The 26,660-nt window shown below is 48.4% G+C and overlaps 1 protein-coding gene across 5 annotated transcripts in view; it reads left to right on the top strand.

Moving 5' to 3' along the window:
* The window catches only part of LOC144179522 (uncharacterized), an 87,206-nt gene that overhangs the window by 45,194 nt on the left and 15,352 nt on the right, over positions 1 to 26,660 (top strand). For all 5 annotated transcript variants that reach the window (XM_077707911.1, XM_077707912.1, XM_077707908.1 and 2 more), the window contains 4 exons: positions 8,099 to 8,280; positions 11,002 to 11,067; positions 20,860 to 21,283; positions 26,267 to 26,626. In XM_077707911.1, coding sequence (XP_077564037.1) covers positions 8,099 to 8,280; positions 11,002 to 11,067; positions 20,860 to 21,283; positions 26,267 to 26,626 — 1,032 coding nt within the window. The remainder of the gene's footprint in view (positions 1 to 8,098; positions 8,281 to 11,001; positions 11,068 to 20,859; positions 21,284 to 26,266; positions 26,627 to 26,660) is intronic.

Genomic DNA, 26,660 nt, shown 5'->3' with positions numbered 1-26,660 from the left:
ACAGCTGCGCATATTGCGCAGTTTTGATACAAATTTGTTTTCCTGCGCCAGGCTGCTCCAAAAGCTTGAAAATCGCAAAAATTGCGCCAAACTGCTCCAAAACAGTCTGAGAGCCAAGAATTTTAACGCTACCGGTCAGTCTCAGTTGGGAAAAATGCTTACTGACGGCATAATTTTTCAGCACCCCCAAGGGGATGCTGTTTGTAAAGGTTTGGTTGATTGATCATTCAATAAAACACCGCATGAAACTGTCTCAGAGATATATTCTTTTTTTTTTTTTTTCGAAAGTCGCGTCAGGTTGCACATGTTACATTCTGCGAGTTTTAAAGTTTCCCTATCGAAAACCATTCCAAAGTCCTGTAGAAAAAATGCTTATGTGTACTGAGGCGACAAACTACTTGTGCAAGTTGACGAAAAAACGGCAATTTTCGGAGCGCCTTATCTCCGGTACGACATCAGCGCTCAGCGAGCGCCGCCATCTTGGTGTGGTGAAGATTGGAAAACATGGCCGCCGGGCGAAGCAGTTGCTCAGGCTGAGTGCTCTTCGCCGATTTGTACCGTGGTTTTGGTTATGGGGGTGGCTGGGTTTACATTTAGTCGTTTGATCTGTTGCGGGAAGCTGCGCGACTCGAAAGACGGGAGTTCATCAAAAACAAGTGGTGCCGGCGAATTCGCCGTGTTTCGGCGTTGAGTGTGAGGCGCGGTGCGTGCTTGAAGTGAAATTTCGCACTCGTTGCGGTGTTATAAAACGCTGATTTATTGCTGCCTCTGACAGCAAGTTTGCGAGCGGCGGGAATGGGACGATAAACGCTGCAGAAGTGGCGGCGCAGGCTACATCGCCGCAAAATATTCAAGCAGTGTCTGAGGACGGGCTATTATTGCACGCTAGTAATAATGGTGCATCTATCTGAAGTGAAATTTGGAGCCAAGGGGGAGGTGGCTGAACATACCAACGTTACTCAAATTACGATCTTAGTGAACGTGTACCTTGGGGATTGAAATGGGGAGGGGGGGGGGGGGGGGTGCGACGACTGGCACCTCGCTTTGCGCAACTTTTGCCGTGGCTCTACACTTGTGCGTAAAACTGGGTCTGGGATTGCAAAAACAATAATTTAGGCATTCACATGATAATAAAAATGCTTTGGAGTTGCTTAGTTTTTCAATTCGATATTCTCAACGGCGCTCCACGCCATCTATGCATAGAGCCTAGAAATTTAAAAATGGTTTGTAAAAATGTCATACCAATTGTGATACTCTGATAGAAAAACTTTATAGCTGTTTCAGAGTTATGTACGTTCAAAACCAATTAAAAGGTGCACTTCCCTCCCTCCCCCACCCCCCTGATTTGCCAGAAATTTGTTTTTTTAGGCTCCTAAGGTGACATAATAAATGTCGTTCTTCTGCTCCAAATCAAGGTTCTTCTGCTCCAAAATCGAGATTTTGCTGCTCCGAAAACTGCTCCCAAATCTGTCTATGCTGTCTCACCCCTGCTCCTCTAATAGAGAAGGCCTTACTTTGCACCATGGTACCGCATTTTCGAGAAACACGGTGCGATTAAGAAAAGGGAAATTGTTGTGGCTCAAGACACCACTTGCTGTTTCGAAGGAAATATTTCATTGCAAAGGTAGTTGCTTCTCAAAATCACGCGATTTCCAAATTGGATGCGCAAACCATACCCCTTAAAAAACCGCTCACACCGAAAAAAAAAAAAAAAACTGACCCCGCCGGGAATTGAACCCGCAACGTTGAGCGCACGGGCGCGACGCGCGAGAGCACTGCGCCACTGCCCAAATGGCGCTGCGCTGCGAAATAGCCTGGGTAATAGGTGGAGGTCCATCCTTCCGTGTCATACGTCGGTGTTTACTAGCTGGTTTACAGAATTCCTGGCTGGTAAACTGAAATTGCTTAAATAGCGCTTGCACAGCAAGGTTCCCCGAAGCCCCCACAGTAGCTGATCGCCATCAACTCCGCTGCTTTGCGAAAGCGCTCGCAATAATGTGTGCGCGCGGCTGTGACTGCGATTTTCCACTGCGGGGATAGTGCTTGCCGTACTTTGGTTTTACGTTTCACATGAAAAACCTTGGCCGATATTGATGCCTTATTACCCAAATTACCCTACGTAACCCTTCTTCTGCACGAAACTGACCTTACATTTTCTACAGGCGAGCCGATCGCACACACATTTGCAGTTTGCAGCTCCGGGGTAGCGGGGTCGCCGAAGAGCACGGCCGAAGCGTCGAACGCCAAGATACGGATTGCATCAGCGCTAATGTTGAGTTATATGGGCTTCATGGACGTTACTGAGTTTATTACACTCCAGAAACTATCAAAATAGAGCCACATTCATTGCGGCACGAATGTTGTCGGGGAACAGTTTTCACTTCTCGGTCAATTCCCGACGACGCGTCCGGCGACCGATCGGGCGACCGGTTTTGTTGGCGTCTTCGGTCGGCGAGTCAGTCACACTACGGCGACTTTCCATCGGCCGACGTGTTTGTGTCGCCGTCGGCGTAGTATGACAGCGCGGTCGGTCAACTCGGCAGTTGGCCGATGGTTTGGCGACTCGTCGGCGTCGCCATCGCGTCGTTGTCGCCGTCGCGTCGCGTCGCCGTCGCCGTCGCGTCAGCCTAGTGGGAACGCGCCTTAAGTGCCCACAAACAGCGTGATGCCTTCGGCATGGTACATGAAAGAATCGAAGTAGAAAGAGAGGTACTATGTACAACGGGAAAAGAAGAGCAGAGAACGAATGGACTTTTTCCTCAGGGATTTTAGCATTCCTCTTTTCATCCACAGTAACTTCGCACACATTTCGCACACATTTCGCAAGAGCCAGCAATGTCTAGCGCTGAGACTCTCGTAGCTGCCAGTTCTTCTCGGATAGGCAGCTTTCATTTTGCACGGGAGCGTGCACTTGTGGAGTGGACTCACCTGTCAGTGGAGCCCGTACAAATTGAGTGCAGACTAGGAAACCCTTGATGTGCAGGGATTCGCCAACCTCTGAATCTGAGATGTAATTGCGCACTTTGTTAAGGTCACTGGGTAGCAAGACGCTTTGTCCACAGATACGCCAACTCACGTTTTAGTACAACAGCTGCTAAGCTGACTGCCCTCCTTGGACAAAATCGGGTCGGTGTACTCACCCACGAGTACACTCATTTGTACTCATACTCACGAGTGAGTACGATAATGAATGATTACAGACCCGGACAAAAACAATGAGTATGATGATAAGTGAGTACAGGCCCAGACGAAAAATGTGAGTACGATGACGAGCGAGTACAGATGTGAGTACATGTACTTGCAGTTAGTACTCATGAGGGCTGTACTCACGAGTAGTGCACTCGTGAGTACGGTACGCTCATGTACGGTATCACTCCGCCGAAGCGACGGACCCGGATGTCAACGGACGCGCGCGTTTTGAAAGAAGATTGCGGTGAATTTATAATGTCGCCTGCCTTTTCTCACGTAGTTTATTTGTCGTCACTGCAGTAGTTTATAAGTATATTGAGTCCACAGAATCAGGAAAACGGCTCATGCCACGTTCAAAATATTCCCAGTAACGCACTACTTGCGCCGCGCGGGAACATCCGGCTGCGGTGATGAGGCACAGCGGCAACTTCCGTTGCCGTTCTTAAGTTGTAACCGGGTATTCGCCGCGAGCTCGACATGTAGGTGGCGACACCGTCGCGCTGCTAGTGTGGATGCTCCGCAGAGCGGCCCGTAGGAATGCACACTGTGGGCGCGCTTCGTGCTTTTTTCTCGCAGTATGAGCGCACGAAAGGTGCAAACAAGAGTGGTATGCTGTAGTTCGGTTCCTCAACGTTCAATGTATAGCATGGAAGCGGCAGTCAGTTTTTATTACTACGCCAAAAAAAGCGACGGCTCATCGGGAATCTCAGAATGGCCGTAATTGTGACAATGAACTTGTACGCTGTGGCTCGTAGCAAGCTCGATCTTTCCCGACTATGGCTTTGAGCCTTCAATAACAGCATAAATAGAAACAAATCAGGAAGCCTCGATCTTTGAAATTCAGTTTACAACGGCAATCTCAATCGCTTTCACTGGTAGCATGACGCATTCTTGCATTTGTGGGATGCCCTGAAATGGTAACACTACTTAACTGCCCCGAAATTCTTTCTAAGAGCTTACGATATTTTTTGTGTGTTCAAAAGGCAACATAAAATTACTGAATTTTGATCAGCGCAGAGATATAAATGTAGCCGCTCTAACGGGTCTTTTAAATAAAATTTTAGCGACTCTGAAGGAAGGTTTGATGAATAACGGTTTCGGATCACTTATTTACGGCTTTCGTCGCAAGTGAACTTGCGAATTGAATTGTCAACGCACGCAGTACAATCAACATCTCATGTTTAGCTAGGTTTTAGCAAAGTGACAAGCAGGTTTACAGTGTGCAAACCAAGCTTCTGGGACCTCACAGTGAGCACAAATTTTCTGTTACGGCTGCTCTGTTGACCTATTGCGTTCCTTTTAAAATCTAACAGGTGCCTGCAACACTGAGATGTGTTTGCATTCTTGCGTATAAGGTCGCTTACGAACCCTAAAGATGGCAATAAATGAAGTTGCGCTGTTGCAGCGGTTCCCTTTCCTTTCCTTTTTATTTCTCGTTGCGAATCAGCGCAACGGGTTCCCGGTAACTACTTTGTTTTGTAAACTGAATATCGCCTTTGTCTTTTATTTCTTGAGGATTGGTTAAAAAATGAAATTCTGTGCATTTCCTTTTTTTTCGTGAAGAGGGGGGAGGTCCTGCCAACGGTGCAAGAGCAGAGAGAAGAGAACGCGTGTAACGCGAAAACCCAAACTACGGTTATCACTATTACTTACAATCGAAACTACACTAGGCGTTGTGTTCTGTAGCGGTGAAAAAGCAGTACTTTAACACGTATTTTCAAAATTAATTAACCCCCCTTTGATCCGAGATTGTCCAGGAATTGTGGCTCGCCTTTTTCAAAACTGTATTGAAAGCAAGCATTGTGGGAAAAAATTAAAAACAAAATCAGCGAGTGAAGGCACACACGCCCCTCACACATGTGGGCAACAACGTGCATTATATTACGCGTTTTCTCCTCTTTCTTTAAACTTAGGTCCACCTTAAGAGGTTAAGACGTGACCATATTAGGCATTTGGTTATGCTGAGTGAGACACGTTTCTGGACAAGGTGATTCATGTCGGATTTGAAATATATGAAAATGACACACGAAATGCCACATGACAGACGCAAACTCACAACTGCTTAATTTTACCGAAAAATCCCCCCTAAATACTCTTGCGCATCCATAGAAACGTATTTTAAATAATACGTAAAATTAGCAACTCAACACAGCTGAATAAATGTTTATTCCTCCTCCTGAGTATAAACAACGACTGTCCAAAAATGGTATTTATTTTAGAAATATATGGGAAGGACACGATCACACAGGCGCTTGCTGGTGTAAAATACGTGTCCGGTAATGTATGGGCGATAGCTCAGGGGTCGTGTGCAGTGTAAATGTTTTTGTTTGTTTCTTCTTTCTATAAGGACACAGCGCAGTTTTACAAGGGTGTGGAATTTGCACGCGTACGCAGGTCTTGTCGCTTCTTACCCGTTTCGCGTACTTAACTTTTATGCTTTAAATAATCACCACGCCATCCTAAAAAAGCACCCTTCGACGTTCCCGAAACGGCAGACGACTGCACTCAACAATAGGAAAAGTGCAATGTGTGGAAGCAATGTTCACACTCAAGCGGTGACCACGGCGAAGATGTTTCGTGGAATTAAACCAGCGCATTAACCCACAACGGCCGCTGATTATTGCGTTTCTAGAGGAAATGCGCAAGCAGAGGTAACTATGTCATTGCTTACTGCCAAACGAGCACACATATTGGTTGTTTTGTCGTGTGCAGCAGGCGTCTTGCGCCGCACGCAACGTGAAAAAGCAGACGACGCGAGAGCGCCATCCACACTAGGAGCGGTTCGTCCCGCCGCCGCCAGGGGCCGACTCTGTTCGCGCTCGGGGCGAATAGTACTCATGAGTATTGTACTCACAAGTAGTACTCATGAGTACAGTACTCACCAAGTGCAAATTTGTGATTTGGATGTTGACCCAAACTACGACATACGCGCACAAGTCTCACACATTTTGCGGTGCCACAGCACCCGTCTTAATTAAGGAGAGTAAAATGAGGTGATAAGAGGGAAAACGGTTGTCCTTGCTGTTCCCTTTTCCGCACCTCTCGGCACTCGCTCGTGACGGGGTTGCCATAGTGAAAGCAAGGGCAGGCATGGTGGCTTCACTGGACTTCCTCCATTCAAATTATAGGTTAGTAGTGGAACAAATTAGTAGAAACACATTTGAATAGAAGTAAATGAGGCTGAAGATTGAGTAAAAGTGTGTACGGATTGAGTACGAGTTCGAGTGAGTACAGGTTGATTACGAGCACAAGTGAGTACAGATTGAGTGTGAGTAAAAGTGAGTACAGAAGAATTCAGTACTGATGAGTACAGATTGAATACGAGTACTTGTGAGGGCTAATGAGTTTGAGTACAGATGAGTACGATTACACATGTGCGGACGAAGTACGAGTGATTTTGAATACAGACGAGCTTTTTGAGTCTGAGTTTGAGGGAGTACAGCGTTAAGGAAAAAAATTGATGTAGTTTGAGTGATTTCTTTCTGTTGTGCAGAACTATGCCAGTGACATAGCAATTGCATTCGACAGTGCAGGATATAAGCCAAGGAGGAGCGTATTGTCGCTGTCATGTTCGTTGGCACACCAACGGTCAGCAGCTTTTTCTGCATTTCATGCATAGATAGCCTGTCAGTGTTTGTTTTTGTAAAGATGATAGGCTTGGGCTACTTTAAACTCAAAAATTTTGGTCTGTTTGTGTGTCTCTCGACTCAGCTGCCTGGCGAAAAGTTAATTTGAACTCTGAAGTAAGACATTTATTCATGCAAAACATTTTCAATCTAATAAATCTAGAAATATTCTTCATATTTGTCAACATTGTTCACCAGGAAGGTAATACACTGGAACCCAAATAATATTACTTTCAAGGGTCTTCACGAAACCGTCGTGTATTGGGGTGTCATATGATGAGGTCAGGTGGGCTAAGAACTTATAAATTACTATACCGTATTTACTCAAGTAATGGACTTTTTTTCCCCATAAAACTGAAGCAAAGTTGGGGGTGCGTTTATTATGCAGGGTATTCTTCCGAAAACTTTTTCGGAATGATGAAAAAGGCCGCAACGCAAAACAGTGCATTAGATAACCTACCTCTTGCAGGAAATATACGCGTACGCAATTGGCAAACAGAGTTTTTTCTGCACGAAACTCATCTTCCTTTGTCAATCCTTCACTCTTTGTCCGAGTCGCTGGAGCCGTTGTCCAGGTCGCTGGCCACTTCCGAATTGTGCTCCCACAAGTGGTCATCCTCACTGCCGTCCAGAGCATTTGAGATTCCAGCCTTCTGGCAACTGTTGCAGGTCAATTTGATTACATAATTACGTATGCGTTTTACCTCGAAAGGCAAGGTTTGACAGCGCTTCTCTAAGCATCTTTATTGCGGGAAATTTCAACTTTTCTGTTGCAACTTTTTTCGCATACTGAACCCTCCCCCCCAAATTCATGCGGAATTTTCTGAACTAAAAGTAGGTTCATTGCATGAGTTATTAGGGTATGTATAGGAGGCAAAACGGCCTATTGTGGCGGATTGCAAATTAAAAAAAAAAAAGAAAAAGGAGGGTTCATTAGGTGAGTAAATACGGTATACAGGAGAGCAAACGGTGCATTGTGGCAGGTGGGCGCAAGTGACCAGATGATGACAGAATGAAAAGCGAATGCAGATTGCAAAGGTTTGCAGCAACGGCGAAGAAGAGGGTAGCGGCACCGGATGGATGAAATGATGACGGTTCCGGGGCTGCAGAGTGCAACACCAATAGCGGTGCTCACCCAGTTTCACCTCCCGCGACAGATGCCGCCAGTCCAAGCGCTTGTTATTTGGCGGCCCTAGGAGGCGCCACTTCTCCTCCTGCTTTGCTCTTGCTCCGTGGCTTGGACGTGCGTCCAGCGGTGTGTGACTGTGTGCCCGTCCGTGCAGCGCTACCGCACCCCGTCTCCAGAGGGCAGCCGCTCGGGCAGCGAGACCCCGCCGCACTGGCGCCAGGCACAGGCGCGCATGCGGCCCCTGCAGGACTTCCTGGCCCAACAGGAGGAAGGAGGAGAGGGGGGAGAGGAAGGAGAAGAGGGGGCGAGGGACGGGCAGCAGAGGCGACAGGCTCGGTAAGTATATACCGTTCCCCAGCCAATGCACTGAGGCACACTGGGCTTCCCCGTGTTTCAACGGTGGCTGTAGATAGAACGCTTGAATCGGCCCTCTCTGTCAAGTGTCGCATGAATTGGTCGTCTTTTACTCCCCTTGCGAACTCTGCCTCGCACCTTCCAACCCTCATCCCAGCTAGTACCATATTTATCCGAATCTAGGCCGGCCCCCGGTTCTAAGCCGGCCCCCGAAAGTCCGAAGCCACGAAAAAAAAAAAAAACTTACCTCGAATGTAGGCCGAACAAAAAGGCGAGGTCAGCGTTCACAAAAAGAAAACACGTTTATTGAACATGAAGATGCGGTGCTGGAACTCAATCAGTTTCTCTTCAAAATCGCCGGGCAACTTCTGGGCGATTGAGGTTCGACGACGGAGGCTAAAGCCGAAGCGCTTCATGAATTTCTGTAGCCAGCCCCGACTGGCTTTGAAGTGTGCCCGCAATAAGCCTCGTTCCCTTGAAAGCTCCCTTGCTTTTGCCTGGAGCACTTCCGTCGTTACTGGAAGGGCAGCTGCTCGCTGTGTCCGAACGAAGTCAGCCAATGCCATCTCCATTTCGTGGTGACGGCCTTCTCGTGGTCCGGTGAATGCCATTCTCGTTGCGGCACACGCAAATATCCTCTCCCGTTGCGTCCTCCAACGACGGACATTTTTTCATCCACGCTGAACTTCCGCCCGACTTGAACGTTTGACGACAACTCCGCGGCTAATACAACTTTTCTTTTAAAAGCGACACTATAATGGCACTATAATGGCATTGCTTGTTTGGTGCCTTTGCGCTGTCAAAACCAAACGCCACACGACGCTGCACGACGCTGCACGACGCTGCACGACGCGACGCGTTGTTTTTGGCTCCGCCAATAGCGCACGCTTTTCTCTGACACGCCGAATTCCCGTTGCACCGCCAAGTTGCCATGCTCTTCCGCGTATGAGATCGCCTTTTTCTTAAAGGCTGGCTGCCACTCATTTTTTAAGAGACAGTAACATTTAAAAAACGTGTAGCCGCTGTATGCTTACACCACAAAAGACAACCATACAACCAAACAAAAAAAAAACCAAGATGGCGGCTTTAACTTGCCAGCCACCCATTGTTGCAAGACTGGCGCAGTTTTTCCTCCAATGACCGGTATATAAGTCGTGGGTCGACTTCTTGCGATTCATTTTCGGAAAAAAAATTCGACCTATATATAGTGCGGTTTTTACAGTAATTGATTGACTCAAAAAATAATGGCATACAGTCTACGCCCGTTACAACGGACCCTCTGAATCCGGAAAAAAACGTCCGCTGTAGCCGAAGTATGCAGTATCCGACCGGGGTGGGTGGGGGGGAGGGGGGCTGTGAGCTTTACAGTGGGTACTTTGACCGATATTGCATGCATAGTACATACACTTTGTTCTTTCTACACGGCCTGCAGCACCTCTGCACAGTATTCGCGCGAGGGCAAAGAATCGCGTAAACACTGTTTCCAAAACTTAGCACCGGCACTTCGAAAAGGCCTAGCGCATGTGGTCAAGCGTGTAAAGACGCAAGATGAGCTGAGCAAATAACGCAAGAATATAACTAGGCGCAATTATAAACCAGCTATAAAACACCAGTCGTGCCCATCAGCATTAGCTAGGCTCTTTTAAATCCCCTCACGACGAGGCAGGTTTTCCCGAAACCGTTCGTCAAACAAATCGGATCGCTGCCTGACGTTCCCTCAAGGCAGATTCCACACTTTTAGCGATTTTATTCTGGTCATTGAAACAGATGTAATGAAATAATCTGATGACAGTCAGCTGTAAAATCGAAAGTTAGACCAGTTGGACTGCGCACGGTTACCGGCAGATTGCACACAATGGATGGGGAACAACCCCTACTTGAGGTATTTCTTACCTTTTTCACCGAACGGAACGGGAACGATGCATGCGTGGGAATAATAAAAGCCGAACTTCACTGAACCCGAGTTTTTTATTACATAAAAAAACTGACGAGGGCAGACTCGCCTCCGAGTGCACCACTTCGAGTATTCGATTGCCCTGTTTTCAATCTCACCGGAGTCGCGTTTATCGGCAGCGGCCCTGTTCTTGACGGTACAGCGGACACTGTGCTTAGACAGGCCTGTACTTCTGGCGATGTCAGCCTGTTTTTCCTCGTGTTCAACAGCGTTAATTACGCTTAATTTATCCGACAGTGAAATCAGCTACCCTGCCGCTCATGCCGCTGGTCGCACAAAAAAAAAAGCCACTGGCTTGGCTTGGCTGCGCCAACGACCCGGCTGCCAGCAATGTTGCCAGACATAATAGTTTTCTTGCCAAAATAAACGAAAAAGCACACCGGGCGCCGGCCCCGCGGAAGTCTGCTATAAACGTTCAGTCGAAACAATTTTCGCCTAAAATTTAGTCTGTTGTAGCCGATAGTCTGCTCTAGCCGGGTCCGTTGTGAGCGGAGTGGACTCCATTTAAAATGCATGGGTACCAGACAAACCAACAGAAATGGTCTGTTGTTGCCGGATCCGCTGTAACGAGCGTAGACTGTATTTGAAATCGGTGAGAAAAAAAGCAGCAAGACTGACAAGTTTCATAGCATATGCTTAAAGATTAAAGGAAGTTGTTTTACGAGCCGTGTCCCCCCTCAAAGGGAATCCATTGTGCTCACAAGGAGAGAGACGGTTGCCTAAGAGAAAGTCGCCCTGCCCCCCTGCAGCCTTTCGGAGGACGTGGCCAACCACCATGCTGAGCCACCCAGGAAGGAGGGCCGCTCCAAGCGCAGGTGAGCTGGGGCCGAATTCTCTATAAAAAAGGTGAAATAACGAATATAAAAGTATTTTTTTACAGGCCTTGATTTCCTATAGGTTTTTGCGCAAAAAGACAAGCTGCCTGACATGTTCGGGAGTCACGTCGTTTTTTTACCACAAGAAGAAGGCACTTCCTAACTCACATTCGCAGAAGTCCAGACTATGTTGCGGAAAAACAGCTTGCATTGGTTGCCGAACCCGCCAGACCTGCCACGGTGGTTCAGTGGCTAAGGCGTTGGGCTGCTGAGCACGAGGTCGTGGGTTCTATTCCCGGCCGCAGCAGCCGCTTTTCTGATGGAGACGAAAAGCAAAAACGCCCGTGCGTACGAGATGTTGGCGCACGTTAAAGATCCCTCGGTGGTGGTGATGATGATGATGATTTCTATTGGTTTCCCCTTTGTAGTGGGGTGATGACATGTCATCTTACCAACAAGGACTAATATACCTATGTTTTACACTCTTGGTTTAATACTAGCGCTGCTTAATGCAGGCACAAAAAGCTTATTAGGCCCAAAATACTTTCTTTTCCCTGTTACAGGTGGTAACTGTCCTAGGCAATATTCCCCTCTCTGCTTTTCTTCCACCAGCATTGTAATCTTCTTTTCGTCCCCTCGACAGCCTTGAAGTTAACTTCCTCTCTGATACCCTTAAATCCTAGGGCTTCTGGAAGCCCAATATTCCCTTCATGTAGATTTGGATGGATACCCTCACATTCTAACACTATGTGCCGCATAGTTTGTTTCTTTTCCGCAGACCACGCATACCCCATCACTTTGTGAATACTTCCCCACAAAACTCTTAGTTCGCAGACAACCTGCTCTAGCCTCAAAAAGCAAAGCACTGCCCTGGGAATTATCGTAGAAATTTTCCTTTCTGGTGTTCAATTTCTCAGTCCTGTACATATCTAACGAAATTAATCTGGAGCCCTCCACTATGGCACGCCTCATCGCCCATGTTGCGTCGGCACGTTAAAGCCTACCATCAATCAACGTCAGTAATCCAGAGCGGGCATGACACACACCAAAGAACAACTTGCGCTAGAGTTGCTGTGCTGCAATCACAGGCAATGACTGGGCGGCGACTTGTAACTCCGACGTGAGCACTTTGCGGGCATGAATAATGTGACGCGAAAACACAACAGAGCCACAATCACGTACCACGATGAGGCAATTTGGAAGCACATGGCAAGTGTAAACGATTCATTGCGGAAGGAAGGCTTGCACTGCATCGGCCATGCATGAGCCTGTGCTAGGCTGTGTATAAAGCCCGTTCTATAGGGTGCAAAATTTCGCCTGCTAATCCGTAGCTGCGCCGCCGCTCGTATGGCGAAATGATCCGTTTTCCTATTTCCACTGCTGCGAGAAATTGCCAAATACCAAGGAGCAAGAATTATTGAGAAAACGCAGCCGGGTTTTTGCTCCGGCGGTGTGATAAAGTCGCGGCGCTGGGCACGGCATCGAGGGCATGCGGCGCGCTTTCTGAAAAGGCTCGCCGGTTCAAGCAGTTCAAGGTCAGTCAGTGCATAGCCGGCTGCCGTCATGGGCAGGCGCTGCCGACGAATTCCTCACGCGACTGGACTTTCATTGGAGTCGGTTTGCAGCAGAAGAAACCTTCAGGCTTCAAACATCATCGTTAGACGAAGGGGCTCTCATTTTTTTTAGAACGCAAAACCTACAATAAAAAAAAACGTGTTTGAGAAGCTAGGTACGATTAGTTCTAGTGAATGATGGTTCTTATCCTCTATGCCATTCAGACTGTCCTAGCTTTGCCGCCCTGCCTGTGCAACATGAAAAGCACGCGCAAATCTGAGAAGCCTGCGAGAGGGGGTAGCGGTGAGAGTGAACCACTCGCGGCGAGAAGGCGGCATCGGCATGCGTCGTCTGCTCCGTGATTCCTTCTAGCACTTCGTTTCAAGCGCAGTGCGGGTTGTAACTAGGGCAGTATTTATTAATAACTGCTGCTAAAATGTCCAGATGTCCAGCACTTCTATTTATTTGCTTTACAAAAAGAAATGAAATCTGCAATTTTCCCAATACCTTCGACGGTATTACGATTTTTGTGCGTCGTGTCCGTAGAGCAGCTTGTAAACTATGGCAACGCGCTCTACGCGACGTCTGTCGTGCTGCTTCGCAAGCTGCGTTTCCTTCTCGCCAGACAGTGACATTAACTCTTTCGTTACGGCGGAAAAACGGCCGATTTTAAGTGCTTCCACAAAACGTTTTTTTTCTCTTGAGGTACTGGACACACGTAGCCTTGCTATGCATGAAATTGTAGCTTATAAATTGCTCTTCTAAACACAAAGCAGCAGTTTTATTAAAGGTACAATTACTTACAGTTTATTCGTCCAGTAATCAGAAAAAAGCCCCCAAGAAAAGTGTACGAAAAACACAAATCGGCACTTTTACTGAGACTAAAAATTATTTCAGGTATTTTAAGATATACAAATTGTTCCTACGTTCCTTGGCTATGATTCGATATCTAAATCAACAGTGTACACCAAGTTTTGGATTTTTGAGGGCCCGTCAACTTAGCGCAACTGACGGCTGTGCCACGCCGCGAGGGTACTCAAGGGTGAGTGAGTCTCTGTAAAATGTGCATCCAAGTACCGTACTTACCCGATTCTAACGCGCACTTTTTTTCCGGAAAAATAGGTCGAAAAATCACATTCCCGTTAGAATCGGATACGAAACCGAAACAGGGAAAATTTCGCCCCACCCATCGCCATCGCCATGTCAAGATGGCGCTGAAGCTTTTAGCAACGATTTTTCGCACGCAGGAAGCATAGGCGCCTAGGTTTTTCTATCGGCGTTCACACAAATAGTCAAATCGTTCCACTTGTGCGCTTGATAACAGCAATGGCAGCAGCGGCTCTCACGCGTTCAAAACGAGCGGTCGGCTCAAGCGTGCGCCTCTGGAGAAGCTCGCGGGATGGGCGTGTGAGGCGTGGGCCACGACCCCATCGACCATGGTTGAACGTTAGTTCAGAAGTGTGGCATCGCGAACGTGCTTGACGGCACCGAGGACGAGAAGTTGTGGTCAGCGGAGAGCGACGAGGACTGAGATGAGTGAGATTACTTCGGGAAATAAATCACCCGTTTCTCTCGCATTCGTTTTTCTTGCTCACACAGTTCCGTGCGCGTTACAATCGGAGGTGCAAGTTTTTTCGGTTTTTTGTCAGGAAAATGGGGTGTGCGTTAGAATCAGGTAATTACGGTATACTCTTTTGTGTCCGCGCACAAAATCCTTATCATTTCGGTGGTAAAAAAACAAGAAAAAAAATGAGTGCTCTCGACAAGCATCGCACCTGAACCCTGCAGTGCTAATCTGACACGAGCGCAAGGTTATCTTGAAGGTGATAGCGCGATACGGCGCGGTGCATTTGGCAAAATATCCCGGCCGTACGTTCTCGAGACCCTAAACACAAAATCAAAACCGCAGTCGTCAGATAAGAAGCACGTTTTGTTTATAAATACAGCGCGGAGTCACAACGAAATTACCTGCCAGCGCTTGTTGAAGTGCGAGGCACCTGAACCGGAGCTTCGTCTTCCTAACTGAAATCTGAAGATCCCACATCATTGCTTGATCCCTCACTGTTGCTGGAATCAGAAAAATCGACAGCAGGAGCTGCCGAAGTGCTTGCTACAGCAGTCCGACTGTGCGGAGCGCGCCGCGAGCCCGACGCCATTTTTCCTCCTGCTCCCCTCCCCCTTCGGTTCAAATTTCTCTTGCTACGCCGCCACCACACGAGACATATAAACAAACGAAACCAAAATTGAAAGAGAAGTAGCCAATGAACACAGCAGATGGCGATAGTTGTCTGTGGAGCGCGGGTTTCAGACTTCGCGGGAAATTTAAAATCATCGGACGCCGGCTTCCGATTGCCTATGGCGCCGTCGTGAAAGAGTTAACGTGCCGCCCACCCGCACTGTCCCAGCCCAGCAGCGGATTCTCCTCCGCAAATACTTCTTTCTCCATGCCAAATACCAAGCGGCGTCCACAGGAGAAGTTTCGCTGTTCAAAACATTTGGCAATTTGCCACAGCAACGAGAATAGGTGGTTTTGCCACACGAGCGGCGCTGCAGCTGCAGATTCGCAGGCGAAATTTGCACCATGTAGTACGGGCTTAAAGGGGTCATGAAGACAAAATACAAGTTTGTTTTATTCGAAAGATTTCGTGTTCTGTAGTGGCCCCAGCGCTTGTCCAGAAGCAAACGATGCTTTATTTACTGCAAAATCAATCAACTCAAGCTAAAATTTTGATTTTCGCGCCAAAACGTGTTTGAACGACGTTTGCAATGACATCATAAGAACAGGTTTTTCAGCTAAACTTGGTGTGGAGCGAAGACTTGTTTACTTTTAGTCAACCTAGATGGCACCACGACGCGGCAAGCCGTTTTCTGCCTTTGGTTTTTTTGTAACCGTATTTAAACCTGGCTTGTTTTTGTTCATGGAGAAAATAACCATTTCGTGAAACATAGTGCTTGTTCGACAAATATGGTCACGTAACACACCGTTGCTTGCGTCAGTCGGCTAGTGTCGTCTGAGACAACCCCAAAGCCTGCAGTGCTGTGCAGCCAAACCAAGCATAGTGTGCGCTGTACTAACAGCAGTATGCATCGGTACTTCTATGTTTACATGTGGTTTCGTAACTTCCACTGTTTGTCCCACCATTCTTACTGAAATAAAAAGAATGCACCCTAAATTTATGTGCAAATAGCTCGTTCTGGAAGCTTATAAGCTCTTTCTAATTTGTGGTTGCTTTCGCCGGCCTCCGCCAATTGCAGAGCTGGCACATATGACATCATAGGTTCTGTTGCGAGGTCGCGGGTTCGATTCCCGGCCATGGCGGCCGCTTTTCTGATGGAGGCGAAAAGCAAAAACGCCCGTGTGTACGAGATTTCGGCGCACGTTAAAGATCCCCAGGTGGTCAAAATTAACCCGGAGCCCTCCACTACGGCGCACCTCATCGCCTGCGTTGCGTCGGCGCGTTAAACCCTACAATCAATCAATCAATCAGGTTCTGTTGTGGGAAATGAGCTTGTGGGTCGCATGGCCATTCCCTTTTTTCCTAATTTTTGAGCGAAGTTTACGTAAAAGTGGTGTCAGCATCATTCTAACGAGGCAATCTTTTGAATGAACCAAACTTGCATTTTGTCTTCATGGCTTCTTCTAAGGGCCTTGCAATGGTACCGCGGAACACAATGAGGCCTCTTTTTGGAAGCCCCTGGGGACGGAGAGTGTCACACGCCGTCTTGGGACGCAGGGAAGAGTGGACTCGGGAGACGTGCGAGGGACAGGATGAATTTACATCGCAGACGAAAACTCCCAAACATAATCGCTCAAGCTAGACAATAAATCAAACCCATAACAAAACTAATCAGTATTACCAAGACCAAACTAACAACCACTCAAAGTAATGTTTACATTTCAAACCTTAAAGGAGCCATGAAGAGAAAATGCAAGTTGGTTTTATTCGAAAGATTTCGTGTTTTATAGTGCCCCCAGCGCTTGTCCGGATACAAACGATGCTTTATTCACTGAGAAATTAAACAATTTAGGTTAAAATTTTGATTTTCCCGCTAAATCGTTTGTGTTCGGGGTCTGCAATGACATCACAGGAACCGACCGCTCTGCAGCCTAGAATACCTTCATTCACGCATCCGCCGTACAGGGTAGAGACACGTATACGCTGGCGCCGCCATTTTCGGTTGCTCGCTCGCCGCCGAAGCAAGTCATTGTGTCAAAACCGCTCTAAAATTATCGCCGCAAAGCAGTTTACTAAAGAATTTTGAATCATATTGTCTGTTTCGCGTTGCTAGGTCTCGTTGGAAACGAAAAGAACAACGCGTTGAGCACGTTGGCCCAATTGCGGCGGCACGGCACCGTTCAAAGGTTGTCTCCACCCTGTACAGCGGTGTTGGTTTGTTCCCGCGTTTCTTTACGTTACCTGAACCTAGATGGCGCCACCATACCGTGGCAAGCGTTTGGTTTGTTTTTGCCCGTATTTAAACGTGGCTTATTTTTGTTCTGGGAGAAAATATTCGTTCCCTGAAACAGTGCTCGCTCGACAAATGTGGTCACGTAAGACACCGTTGCTTGCGTCAATCGGCCAGTGTCGTCTGAGACAACCCCAAGCCCCGTAGTGCTGTGCAGCTAAATCAAGTATGCTGTGCGCAGTACGAACAGCAGTACGCATCAGTACTTCTATGTTTACATGTGCTTTCGTAACTTCCACTGTTTGTCCCATCATTCTTATTCCTTTGTAAAGAATGCGCCCTAAATTTACGCGCAAATCGCTCGTTCGGCTAGTTTGTAAGCTCTACCTAATTTGCGTCTGCTTCTGTCGGCCTCCGCCAATCGCAGAGCTGAGCTCATGTGACATCATAGGTTCTGTTGCGGGAAATGAGCTGGTGGGTCGCATGGCCATTTCCTTTTTTCATAATTATGTAGCTTATTTGACCGAAGTTTACGTTAAAAGTGGTGTCAGTATGATTCTAACGAGGCAATCTTTTGAATGAACCAAACTTGTGTTTTCTCTTCATGGCTCCTTTAAGTGCCACCTAGTGGAGTCTCGACACCAAATGTCCGAATCAGCTGTAGGCCTTCCTACATGCTGTTGTAGTGACATGAACTTGTCATGGCCATCAAGTTGTGCTGCGCTGCCTTTGTCAGCTGCGCTGTGGCCGTGCTCGTTGGGGTACCGACAGAGCGCTGGTGCTTTTGCTGCTGGATGCCGAAGCTAGTGGTCTACCTCAGCCGTGGCTATGCATCCGAGGAGGTAGCACATGGTTCCGGTAGAGTTGCCGTTGTGGAGGCCGTCGAGCCGTGGGTCAATGATGCGATGACGCATAGGCACTCGACCAGTCACTGCTGGGGCCGTCAAGGAGACTGGAATTGATGCGCTGTCAGTTCGCTCCCGCCCAGGCTTGGGTTGCGACTTCGGTGTCGCGGCAGCATCACCCATGGCTTCGTCATCCCGGACCTTGCTGTTTCCTCCCGGCGCTTCTTTTTTCGCTGTTCCGCTTCCTGTCTCCTGGGGCTCCTCCCTTAAAGGGACCCTGCAGCACTTACCATTGACTACTTAGAATGTATTTCAATGTTCTTACGGCGGCCTAGCTCGATCCTCGAGATTCGGCGGCAAGGCTAGCTCCGCTGAACACCGCTACGGACCGCCAGCTTGGCGTAGCGGCAGCCAGCAGCAAGGAACACACACAAGACATGCTAATCGCCACCCCGACGTTTATTGCACTGCAATAAGGGACGTTGGGTGCGTCGCTCTCCACTGCCCAGACCACCTTGTCCAGAACGGGAGAAACAGGCGCGAGGGCTGACAAAGGAAGGCCAAAAAGGAGCAACACGTACTTACGGTCGCTCCCGATGATGGCTGGTATTCAAAGAGGCCCTTCCTTCGTCGACTGCCCCGGACGTCGGCCCGGACCTTCCAGACCAACTAGTCACGTGAGGGGTTCGGCAGCGCCCCGCGCCGTCATCCTCTCGTGACGGGGAAATGCGCGGTTGCAGGGGGAGAGGGGGACCTCCCCCCCCCCCGCCTCCATGGCGAGCCGAGAGAGATAAGGAAGATGGCGCACCTCTGTGATTCCCACAAGTTTATTGTCCCAGCAATCTCCTCCCACAAGAATTATGAAAATCCGTTCACTATCACCGAAACTACACGTGGTGAAAAATCGCGCACAATTGTTCCTTCTCAACTCAACCGAGGACAACACGACGAAAGCTGTGCGCTCTCTCCTGGAGAGGGGGGCGGCTTGCAGCGTCTTCTCCGGCAGCCTTCGATATATGACAGGCCGGGGAGTTTTCTCCGAAACGTGGAGGGGTCTGTTTCTGGTTTGGGGCCACAAAAAAGCAGGCATGGCTGCCTGCTCGCAAGCGCGTGCTCAGGCTGGTTGGGCGATTTTGAAGCAGTAGACGTTTGTTGTCGAGTGGTCTGGTTTAAAGGGGAGCGTTGAGTTCGTCACTCAAACTCTACGCGCACTCAAAACACAAAAGAAACGTCAAAACTATGCGTACAGGTTCAGGCATAGACAAGGTTGGTACACAGTGCCGACGACGGCAGATCGTCACAGGAAGTGCGAGAAATAAGCCGCGAAGTGGACCAGTCACAGCCAATGGGACAGCCGGGCCTCAATGATGTTGTTTAGGCCATGCCAGGGGTGCATAATGAGGAGAACTGAAGAGAGCGCGGTTGATTTTTTCGCGTCTTTCACGGCAATTTGCGTGCTGACCGCTTCACGTGCACGTGTAATATTTGGCTCAGGTATTCCTGGCAGTGTAATCTAAACGTCACGCAGGTTTACTTGCACTGCTCAAAGAGTGTTGCAGAGTCCCTTTAAAGGGGCCCTAAATAGGCTTCTGAAGGTCGCCATTTCAATCGCGCAATCGCTAGAGTACCCCTTCACGACAATGTATACCAAATATTACACCTCTGCGTAAAGCAGGAGCCGCACAAACACACAACAAAGATGCTTTCTTTCTTCCTTGCTCGCCTACCACTTCCTTGCCGCCACACTGCCGCGCTCTGACGTGCGACAGACTAAGGTCCCCAAAAATTACTAAGGTTGCGCCAACTGCTCCCTCCTTCTCCGCTGCCCTCCTCTTTTTTCTTTCCCCTCACCCGCGGTGCCTTTAACTCCGTTTTTGTTGGCTGCTTCAGAGCAGACGCCCTCGCAATGCTACGGGCCGCTCGCTGCAGTTTTTCGTGCAGTTTGCTCTTGCTTTCGCGCCGCACTCGCTCTTTGGTAGCATTTGTGGGATTTCTAGAGCCCCGTTTTACCAACACGCACTGAGTGAGGGTGTTTTGTTTTATATTTTTGTCTACAAGGGGATATTTGCGGGGTGGATGCCACTGGCGCATACGCACAGCGCGGTTTTTGTTTACGTGTGCGGCATGCTGTAACATCTTAGGATAGCACGTGAATGCAAAAGAATCGAGCGTGGACGTTTCAAACTGCTCTGTTACGATAATTCCTTTCTTGCATTCGCGTGACTGTGGTCGTGCAATCACTGCACAGAGGGCTTGTGCACGGTTCGCGGCAGTAGTATAGGGACCGGGCGGCCGTTGTATGGCACCACCGTCGCTTCAGCGAAAAGCGCCGCCTGTGGCGAACCGCTCGTCAGTGGAATGCCGGTGGCGGTGAGTGCAGGCTATCTGTGGCTATGACAATGTGGGTTATATAAGTCTGGTTTAGTACCAAGTCGGGAGATGCACTTTTGCAATGGCCATGTGTGGTGCATTTGTGGAAATGTGGGATCGCTCAGTGTACTGACTCAAGTCATTGGGAAAGTTTAGTCCTTGCTTGGTGAGTATGTTTGGCTTCAGAACTGTTCAGAGGAGCTGGTCTCTTGAACTAGGATTTCTGTCCTTGAATTTTGAGGAAAGTTTGCTTGTTGTAGTGGAGCCTACAAGTATTTCGCAATCTCCAGGCATTGGTCCAAGCAAGATGCATTTTTTTTAATCTAAATTGAGTTGACAAATCTCCTCAAAGTTTTCTTAAAAAGGCACAAGAAAGGCACGGACAAAGGTTGAGGTTTAAAAAAACAGGGCGTCCTGTGAGTTTTCGCTTAAGCCTTCGTTTGTGTCTTTTTTGCGCCTTTTTAAGCATGAACCTAATGAACGTCACCCAGCTTTCTGTTTTTGGGGCACGCAATTTCTTATAGTTCCCCAGGTGGTAAAAATTAATCTGGAGCCCCTCCACTGTGGCATGTCTCATAGCCGTATCATCCAAATCGTCATTTCTCCTGTGGTGCAGCCCCAACGGCCAAGAGCGGCAGCGGGAACGACGTGAGCGCGATCCCGGCCGCAACCACGACGAGGACTATGACCGGAAGCGGGACCGCAACCACCGCGACCGGCGGGACCGGGACCGGCGGGAGACGAAGCGGCGGTCGTCGGCGCACCGGTCTTCCGGCCGGGACGAGAATCGGCCGCCGCCCGACGTGCGCAAGCTCGAGGGGGGGGAGGGGGAAGAGGGGGAAGAGGAGGGGAAGGAGCCGAGGCGGCCCAAGCGAACCTTCCGGGAGGAGCAGTCGCCCAAGAGGCGGTCTCGGTCGCCCAGGGAGCGGTCGTCGCGGCAGCGGCCGCCCGACGACAAGCCCAGCCGGTCGTCCAGGCAGCAGGGCACAGCCTCGACCAACAAGGACAGGAGCCGGGAGGCAAAGTCGCCCCAGAGCCACGTGAGTGCTCCTCTCCCCTTAAGGGGGGAGGTGGGTCTTTAGACAATTTTTTTATTAGTAGTGCCAGCTAGATGGAAATTGGCAGTCTTAAGCAGTTTTTTACACAGATTTCAAATATGTAATTGGTTAGTCTTAAGCAGTTTTTTACACAGATTTCAAATATGTAATTGGTTTTTAACTTAGCTTCATTTTTTCAAGAAATACAACACTTTGAAATTTATTTATTGAGGCATTTCTTATGGGGGTTTAGGGCAATTTTGCTTTAGCAAACTCAATGATGATTTATACGGACATAATGCCAAAGGTCTACTCTGGGGGGCTATGCTATTTTTATTCATTTCGAAGACTTCTGCGAGGCATGAAAGAGGTGAACATTTGATATCAACAATTCGTACAAAATCGCCTCATTTTTATTAATTTTTGCAAATAGGTAAACAATGACAGAGCAATAAAAATAGCATCACCCTCCAGATCAATTCAATACGAATACAATGGTACCAGTCTTGTCATCCTAGCCTAAGAGCAACATTACAAAAACCCCCGTAAGGCAGAGCTTGGTCTTGCAAAAAAAGAAACCGAGAAAAATGCATTTGAAGTTTCAGATCACGGTAACTTTTGCTACAGCATACCTACAACAATATAAATAGCATCATTTTGTAGCTGTATTCTTCACGAAGAAAAGCATACCAAGTATGTGACTTTATCACAAAAATAACTCTGGAAAGATTGACGTAAATTCACATGAATACCGTACAAATTGCGAAGGAAAATTAAATTTTCTACTATTACACTTCAGAAACTGTATATCCTCGTTCACCTTTTCTCTCGGTGTCTTTACAGAATACAGAAAGACACAAATACCATGTGCTGCTGTTATTTTTGTGCTATCAATGAGACTAAAGCACAGCAGCCACCCAGAACTAGAGATTGTCCTGCAATGCATCTCAAACCTACAGCAAGGCTGTAGGTGAAATGCACTTTGGTGATCAATGCTTCAGTGATACAAATAGCACCAGCTGCTAGACCTATTCAATACAAATGAAATTATACCAGCCTTGTTATCCTGGCTCAAGAGTAAGATAAGGAGACACACCCCGCAAGGAAGAGCGTGACCTCGCAAAATAAACTCTAGAGCTGCAGGTGGACTTCAATTTGGCGATGGATACCAGAGTGATACAAACAGCATTACCTGCTATATCTATTTATTGCAAATTAAATGATACCAGTCTTATCATCCTAGGTCAAAAGCCTGATAGTGAAACACTCAGTAAGGCAGAGCATGACATCGCAAAATAAGAGAAAAATGCATCTTTAGTTTCTAACTCTTGCTACAGCATGGCCCAGTATAAAAAGCGCCGAGTCACTCTGTTCCTCAAGAAAAAAAACCAAGTATGCGGCCGTACCACAAAAATAGCCAGGAAGGCTGCGTGCAAGTAATGAAAAACTTTTGTAAACAGCGCTGGAAAACTGCACTTTTTGTTGAACTTCACGTATGGTAGTTCCTACTTTGCACTTCCTTCAACGTTGATGCAAACTAAAGAAAAGCACAAACATATTGTGCTGCAGACTTTTTTTCACAAATAAAACCAAAGCACAGCAGCTAACTAATAAATCTGGACGTTTACACGCGGCGCTTCTCGGACTAGGTTCGTACGTGACAGGCGATCTCGGCACCGCCGTCCACGGCGTCTTCTATCGTGTTTTCGTACGCTTGCAGCGCGTAGTTCCTTGAGGTAAAGGTCTCCAGGCATTGCGGCATGAGACATAAAGACGTTGTGACAGAATCGCAGTCACTAACGGCAGAGAAAATGCACCCGAATTGAAAATACTGCGGCGGCGAACGCGCGCCTGCAAAAACAAAACCAAAAAAAAATGGCACCTGAACGGCACCGGCCAATCAGAGACGCGGAACGGGGGGCTTGACTCGAGCGCGCGTGCTCCTGCCAATCAGCGGCTCTGAAACGACCTTCGATAAATCGGCGGTAACGCTCGTTCTCCTCACGCGACGCCATTTTTAGATGGCGCAAAATACGCACAAAGAAATCAGCTACAAAACGAGCCCAAGATGGCCGCCGCCGGCAGTCTGCTTCGTGTGTGGCGCGCGCGCGAAGTTCAAGCTTTTTTATCCCGGTTTTCGGCGTTTTGCGGTTCCCGCTGCATTTTCAAAGTCGTTTTTGAGATTATTCCCAATTAAATTCAGCGGTAAACTTTTAGAGTAGGTGCTTGAAGGTATAAAGACTTCAAAAATGTGTTTTTCCCAAAATGCGTATTTTCGCGATTTTGGACCATTCTAGGACCCGCGTCCCCCCTTAAGCGCAGAGCATGTCGTCGTAGCTCGCTCGCTGGACCCAAGTTGAGCCACGCGGTTTATATAGTCGTGAGCATTCGAAACTTGCGAACCGGAGGCACTTGTCATACATCTCCCCGTTGTTTAGCCCAAAGAAAACTGCAGGTGCAATTGAGGCCAAATATACTGGCAGCGCTCGCATTCATTTAGTTAGGAACGCCCGTTTGGTTGGTTTTTACGATAGCGAAAAAAAAGTGGCAGTGCGATGCCGGCACGTGTGGGAGGAAAAAGCAAGCACAAAAAGAAAAGAACTCCCGCTGGTGAAGTTTCAGGCAGGGGGCGCGCGAGCATTGGGAATGCGGGAAATTTTAATTGCAACTGGGTGTCAGCACTGAGCGGATAACTATGCCACAGCCCGTTTTATGGCGAATCGCTGCTCTGCACTTCCGACAGCTTTCACATTGAGTGGAACGGCTTTTTCTTAAATGTCTCTTTGTGTTGACGAGATGCTTGCCCGCACCTGATTTCCTTCTTGGGCAATTTTCATCGTAGCACAAGGGTTTGAAATGCGCAAACATCCGACAATAACACATTTCGAAGTAGCTGTTTTGTTATTGCTGCTCTGCGCTGGCATCACCATCTACAGTCTACGCTCGTTACAGCGGATCCGGCAACAACGGACTTCCGGTTGCAACAGACCATTTCTGTTGGTTTGTCTGGTCCCCATGCATTTTAAGTGGAGTCCACTCCGCTCATAACAAACCCGGCTGTAGCGGACTATCGGCTACAACAGACTAAATTTTAGGTGAAAATTGTTTTGACTGAATGCTTATAGCACCCGATATGCTTTTTCTTTGTTTATTTTGGCAAAGAAACTGTTATGTCTGGCAACATTGTCGGCAGCCGGGCCGTTGGCGCAGCCAAGCCAAGCCAGTGCTGCTGGCCTTTTTTTTTGTGTGCGACTGGCGGCATCAGCGGCAGGCTAGCTGGTTTCACTGATGGATAAACTAAATATGATTAATGTTGTCGAACACGGCGAAAAACAGGGCGACATCACCAGAAGTACAGGCCTATTAAAAGGTTGGCTCCTATCCATTGTGTGCAATCTGCCGGTGGCCGTGCACAGTCCAACTGGTAGAACTTTTGACATTTACAGCTGCCCATCAGATTATATCGTATCAGCTGTTTTAATTCCCAGACTATAATTACAAGAAATGCGGAAGGTTCCTTGGGGGCACGTCAAGCAGCGATCCGATTTGCTTGACGAACGGTGCCTCGTCACGAAGGGTTTTAAAAGAGCCTAGCTAATTCTGCTGGCCACGACTGATTTTATAGCGGGTTAGTAATTGCTCCTTGTTATATTCTTGCTTTCTTTGCTCAGCTTATCGTGCGTCTTTACGCACTCAACCGCACGTGCTAGGCCTTTTCCGAGTGCTGGTGCTAAGCTTCGGAAACAGGGTTTTTTGGTGATTCTTTTCCCCGCGTGAATGCTGTGCAGAGGTGCTGCAGGTGCGTGGAAAGAACAGTGTCTGTAGCACGTATGTGCAGTACTTTTCAAAGTTTGCACTTTTGCACTCGTATACTTCCTCCCTCCGCACCCCCAACCCCGGTCGGATACTGCATACTTCGGCTACAGCGGACGTTTTTTTCCGGATTAAGAGGGTCCGTTGTAACGAGCGTGGACTGTAATCAGCCTATCTGCACTAAGTGAAAGAAGTCAATGCGACTTAGTGCTGTCAGCTCTGATCTGTGCTAATCACCTCTTAATTGGGTTCCGTGTTCAACAAGCGTTTTGGAAAAAGGGAACAGTCCAGCCGAAATGGCCCTGCCTTGTGTGCACATGCGATGTGACGAAGTGGTTTTGAATGGTCTTTATGGAAACTGACATTTCTCCACAGTTGGTGGCATGGAATGCTTCCTGCACAAAGTAAAATCCTTTGTGATTGGGCATCCTTGCGTGTATGTTAACAATACAGCGCGACAGAAACAAAGACTTAAGCGAGGCACACAGGACGAGCGCTGACTTCCAACTGAATTTTTATTACAGAAACAAACCTTATTAATACAAACACGCATGCACACACCCACGATGAAGCAATTCGACACAATAGGTAATCTATAACAAATGTGCCGGAAACATTACATTCAAAACAGATGCATATATGATTAACAACCCACATGCAACCCACCGAAAAATGCACTCCAAAATTTGATGAATGCCAGGTCATTCAGCATCATTGTGACCAGTTGATAAGGGAAATTGTGGAGGCTGCGCAAATCAGTAGGCTAGGCAAAGATTGTGTGAGCGCTCCGTCTATAGCCCTGTCCACTAAGGAACTAGAATATCTACACGTGGCTTGTTTCTGTAATAAAAATTCAGTTGGAAGTTAGCGCTCGTTCTGTGTGCCTCTCTTAAGTCTTCGTTTCTGTTGCGCTGTATTGTTAAGATGAATCACCAACTAGCCCAATACCACACTTTGTTTGCATGTATGACCAGCACATGCTTCCCAGATGGGTGCGTGAATGAAAATAATTTGGTTGGTTTTTCCTATGCTCTCTATGGTAGCAGTGTCGCATACAAGAGACCTTGGTTACGAGAGACGCATTTCCAGGGTCTCTTGGGTGTGTCTTGCGGCGAGGTTTTACTCCACTTGCTGGCTTGATTCAGTAACGGCTCCCGCTGTTCCCCCTTTCAGGCGAAGGGCAAAGGGGTGGCTGACTCGAACCACCAGCGGAAGCTGCCCTCCTCGGGCCGCAGCGGCAGCTCCTCCGGCCCCCCGTCGATCGGCCGTCACCCGGCCGTGCGTGCAGCCGAGAGGGGGGCCTCGTCCTCCTCTGCGTCCGACAAGCAAGCATCGCGGGTGCCCCGCAAGTTTGAGGAGCGCCCTCCTTCCGCTGCTGATCCGGCTCCCTCGGCGGCCGCGGCCGTGCCGGCCAGCGGCCAAGTGGAGGCGGCCGTGGAGGAGGCGGCTTCGGCAGTGCTCCGGTCGAGGCTGCCCCTGGCTCAGCTGCTGGACCCCACGGAGCCCCTGCCGCCAGGGGTCGAGCCGGACGAGGTCAGCTTGGACTGATGCACGCCATCGCGCTGCC

Source organism: Haemaphysalis longicornis, unplaced genomic scaffold (genome assembly GCF_048455015.1).
Source record: "Haemaphysalis longicornis isolate Haplotype H1 unplaced genomic scaffold, Haemaphysalis longicornis Haplotype H1 scaffold_4, whole genome shotgun sequence".
Classification (NCBI taxonomy): Eukaryota; Metazoa; Arthropoda; class Arachnida; order Ixodida; family Ixodidae; genus Haemaphysalis; species Haemaphysalis longicornis.
Note: the sequence above shows the minus strand (reverse complement) of the source record. Positions and strands in the feature narration are given on the sequence as shown.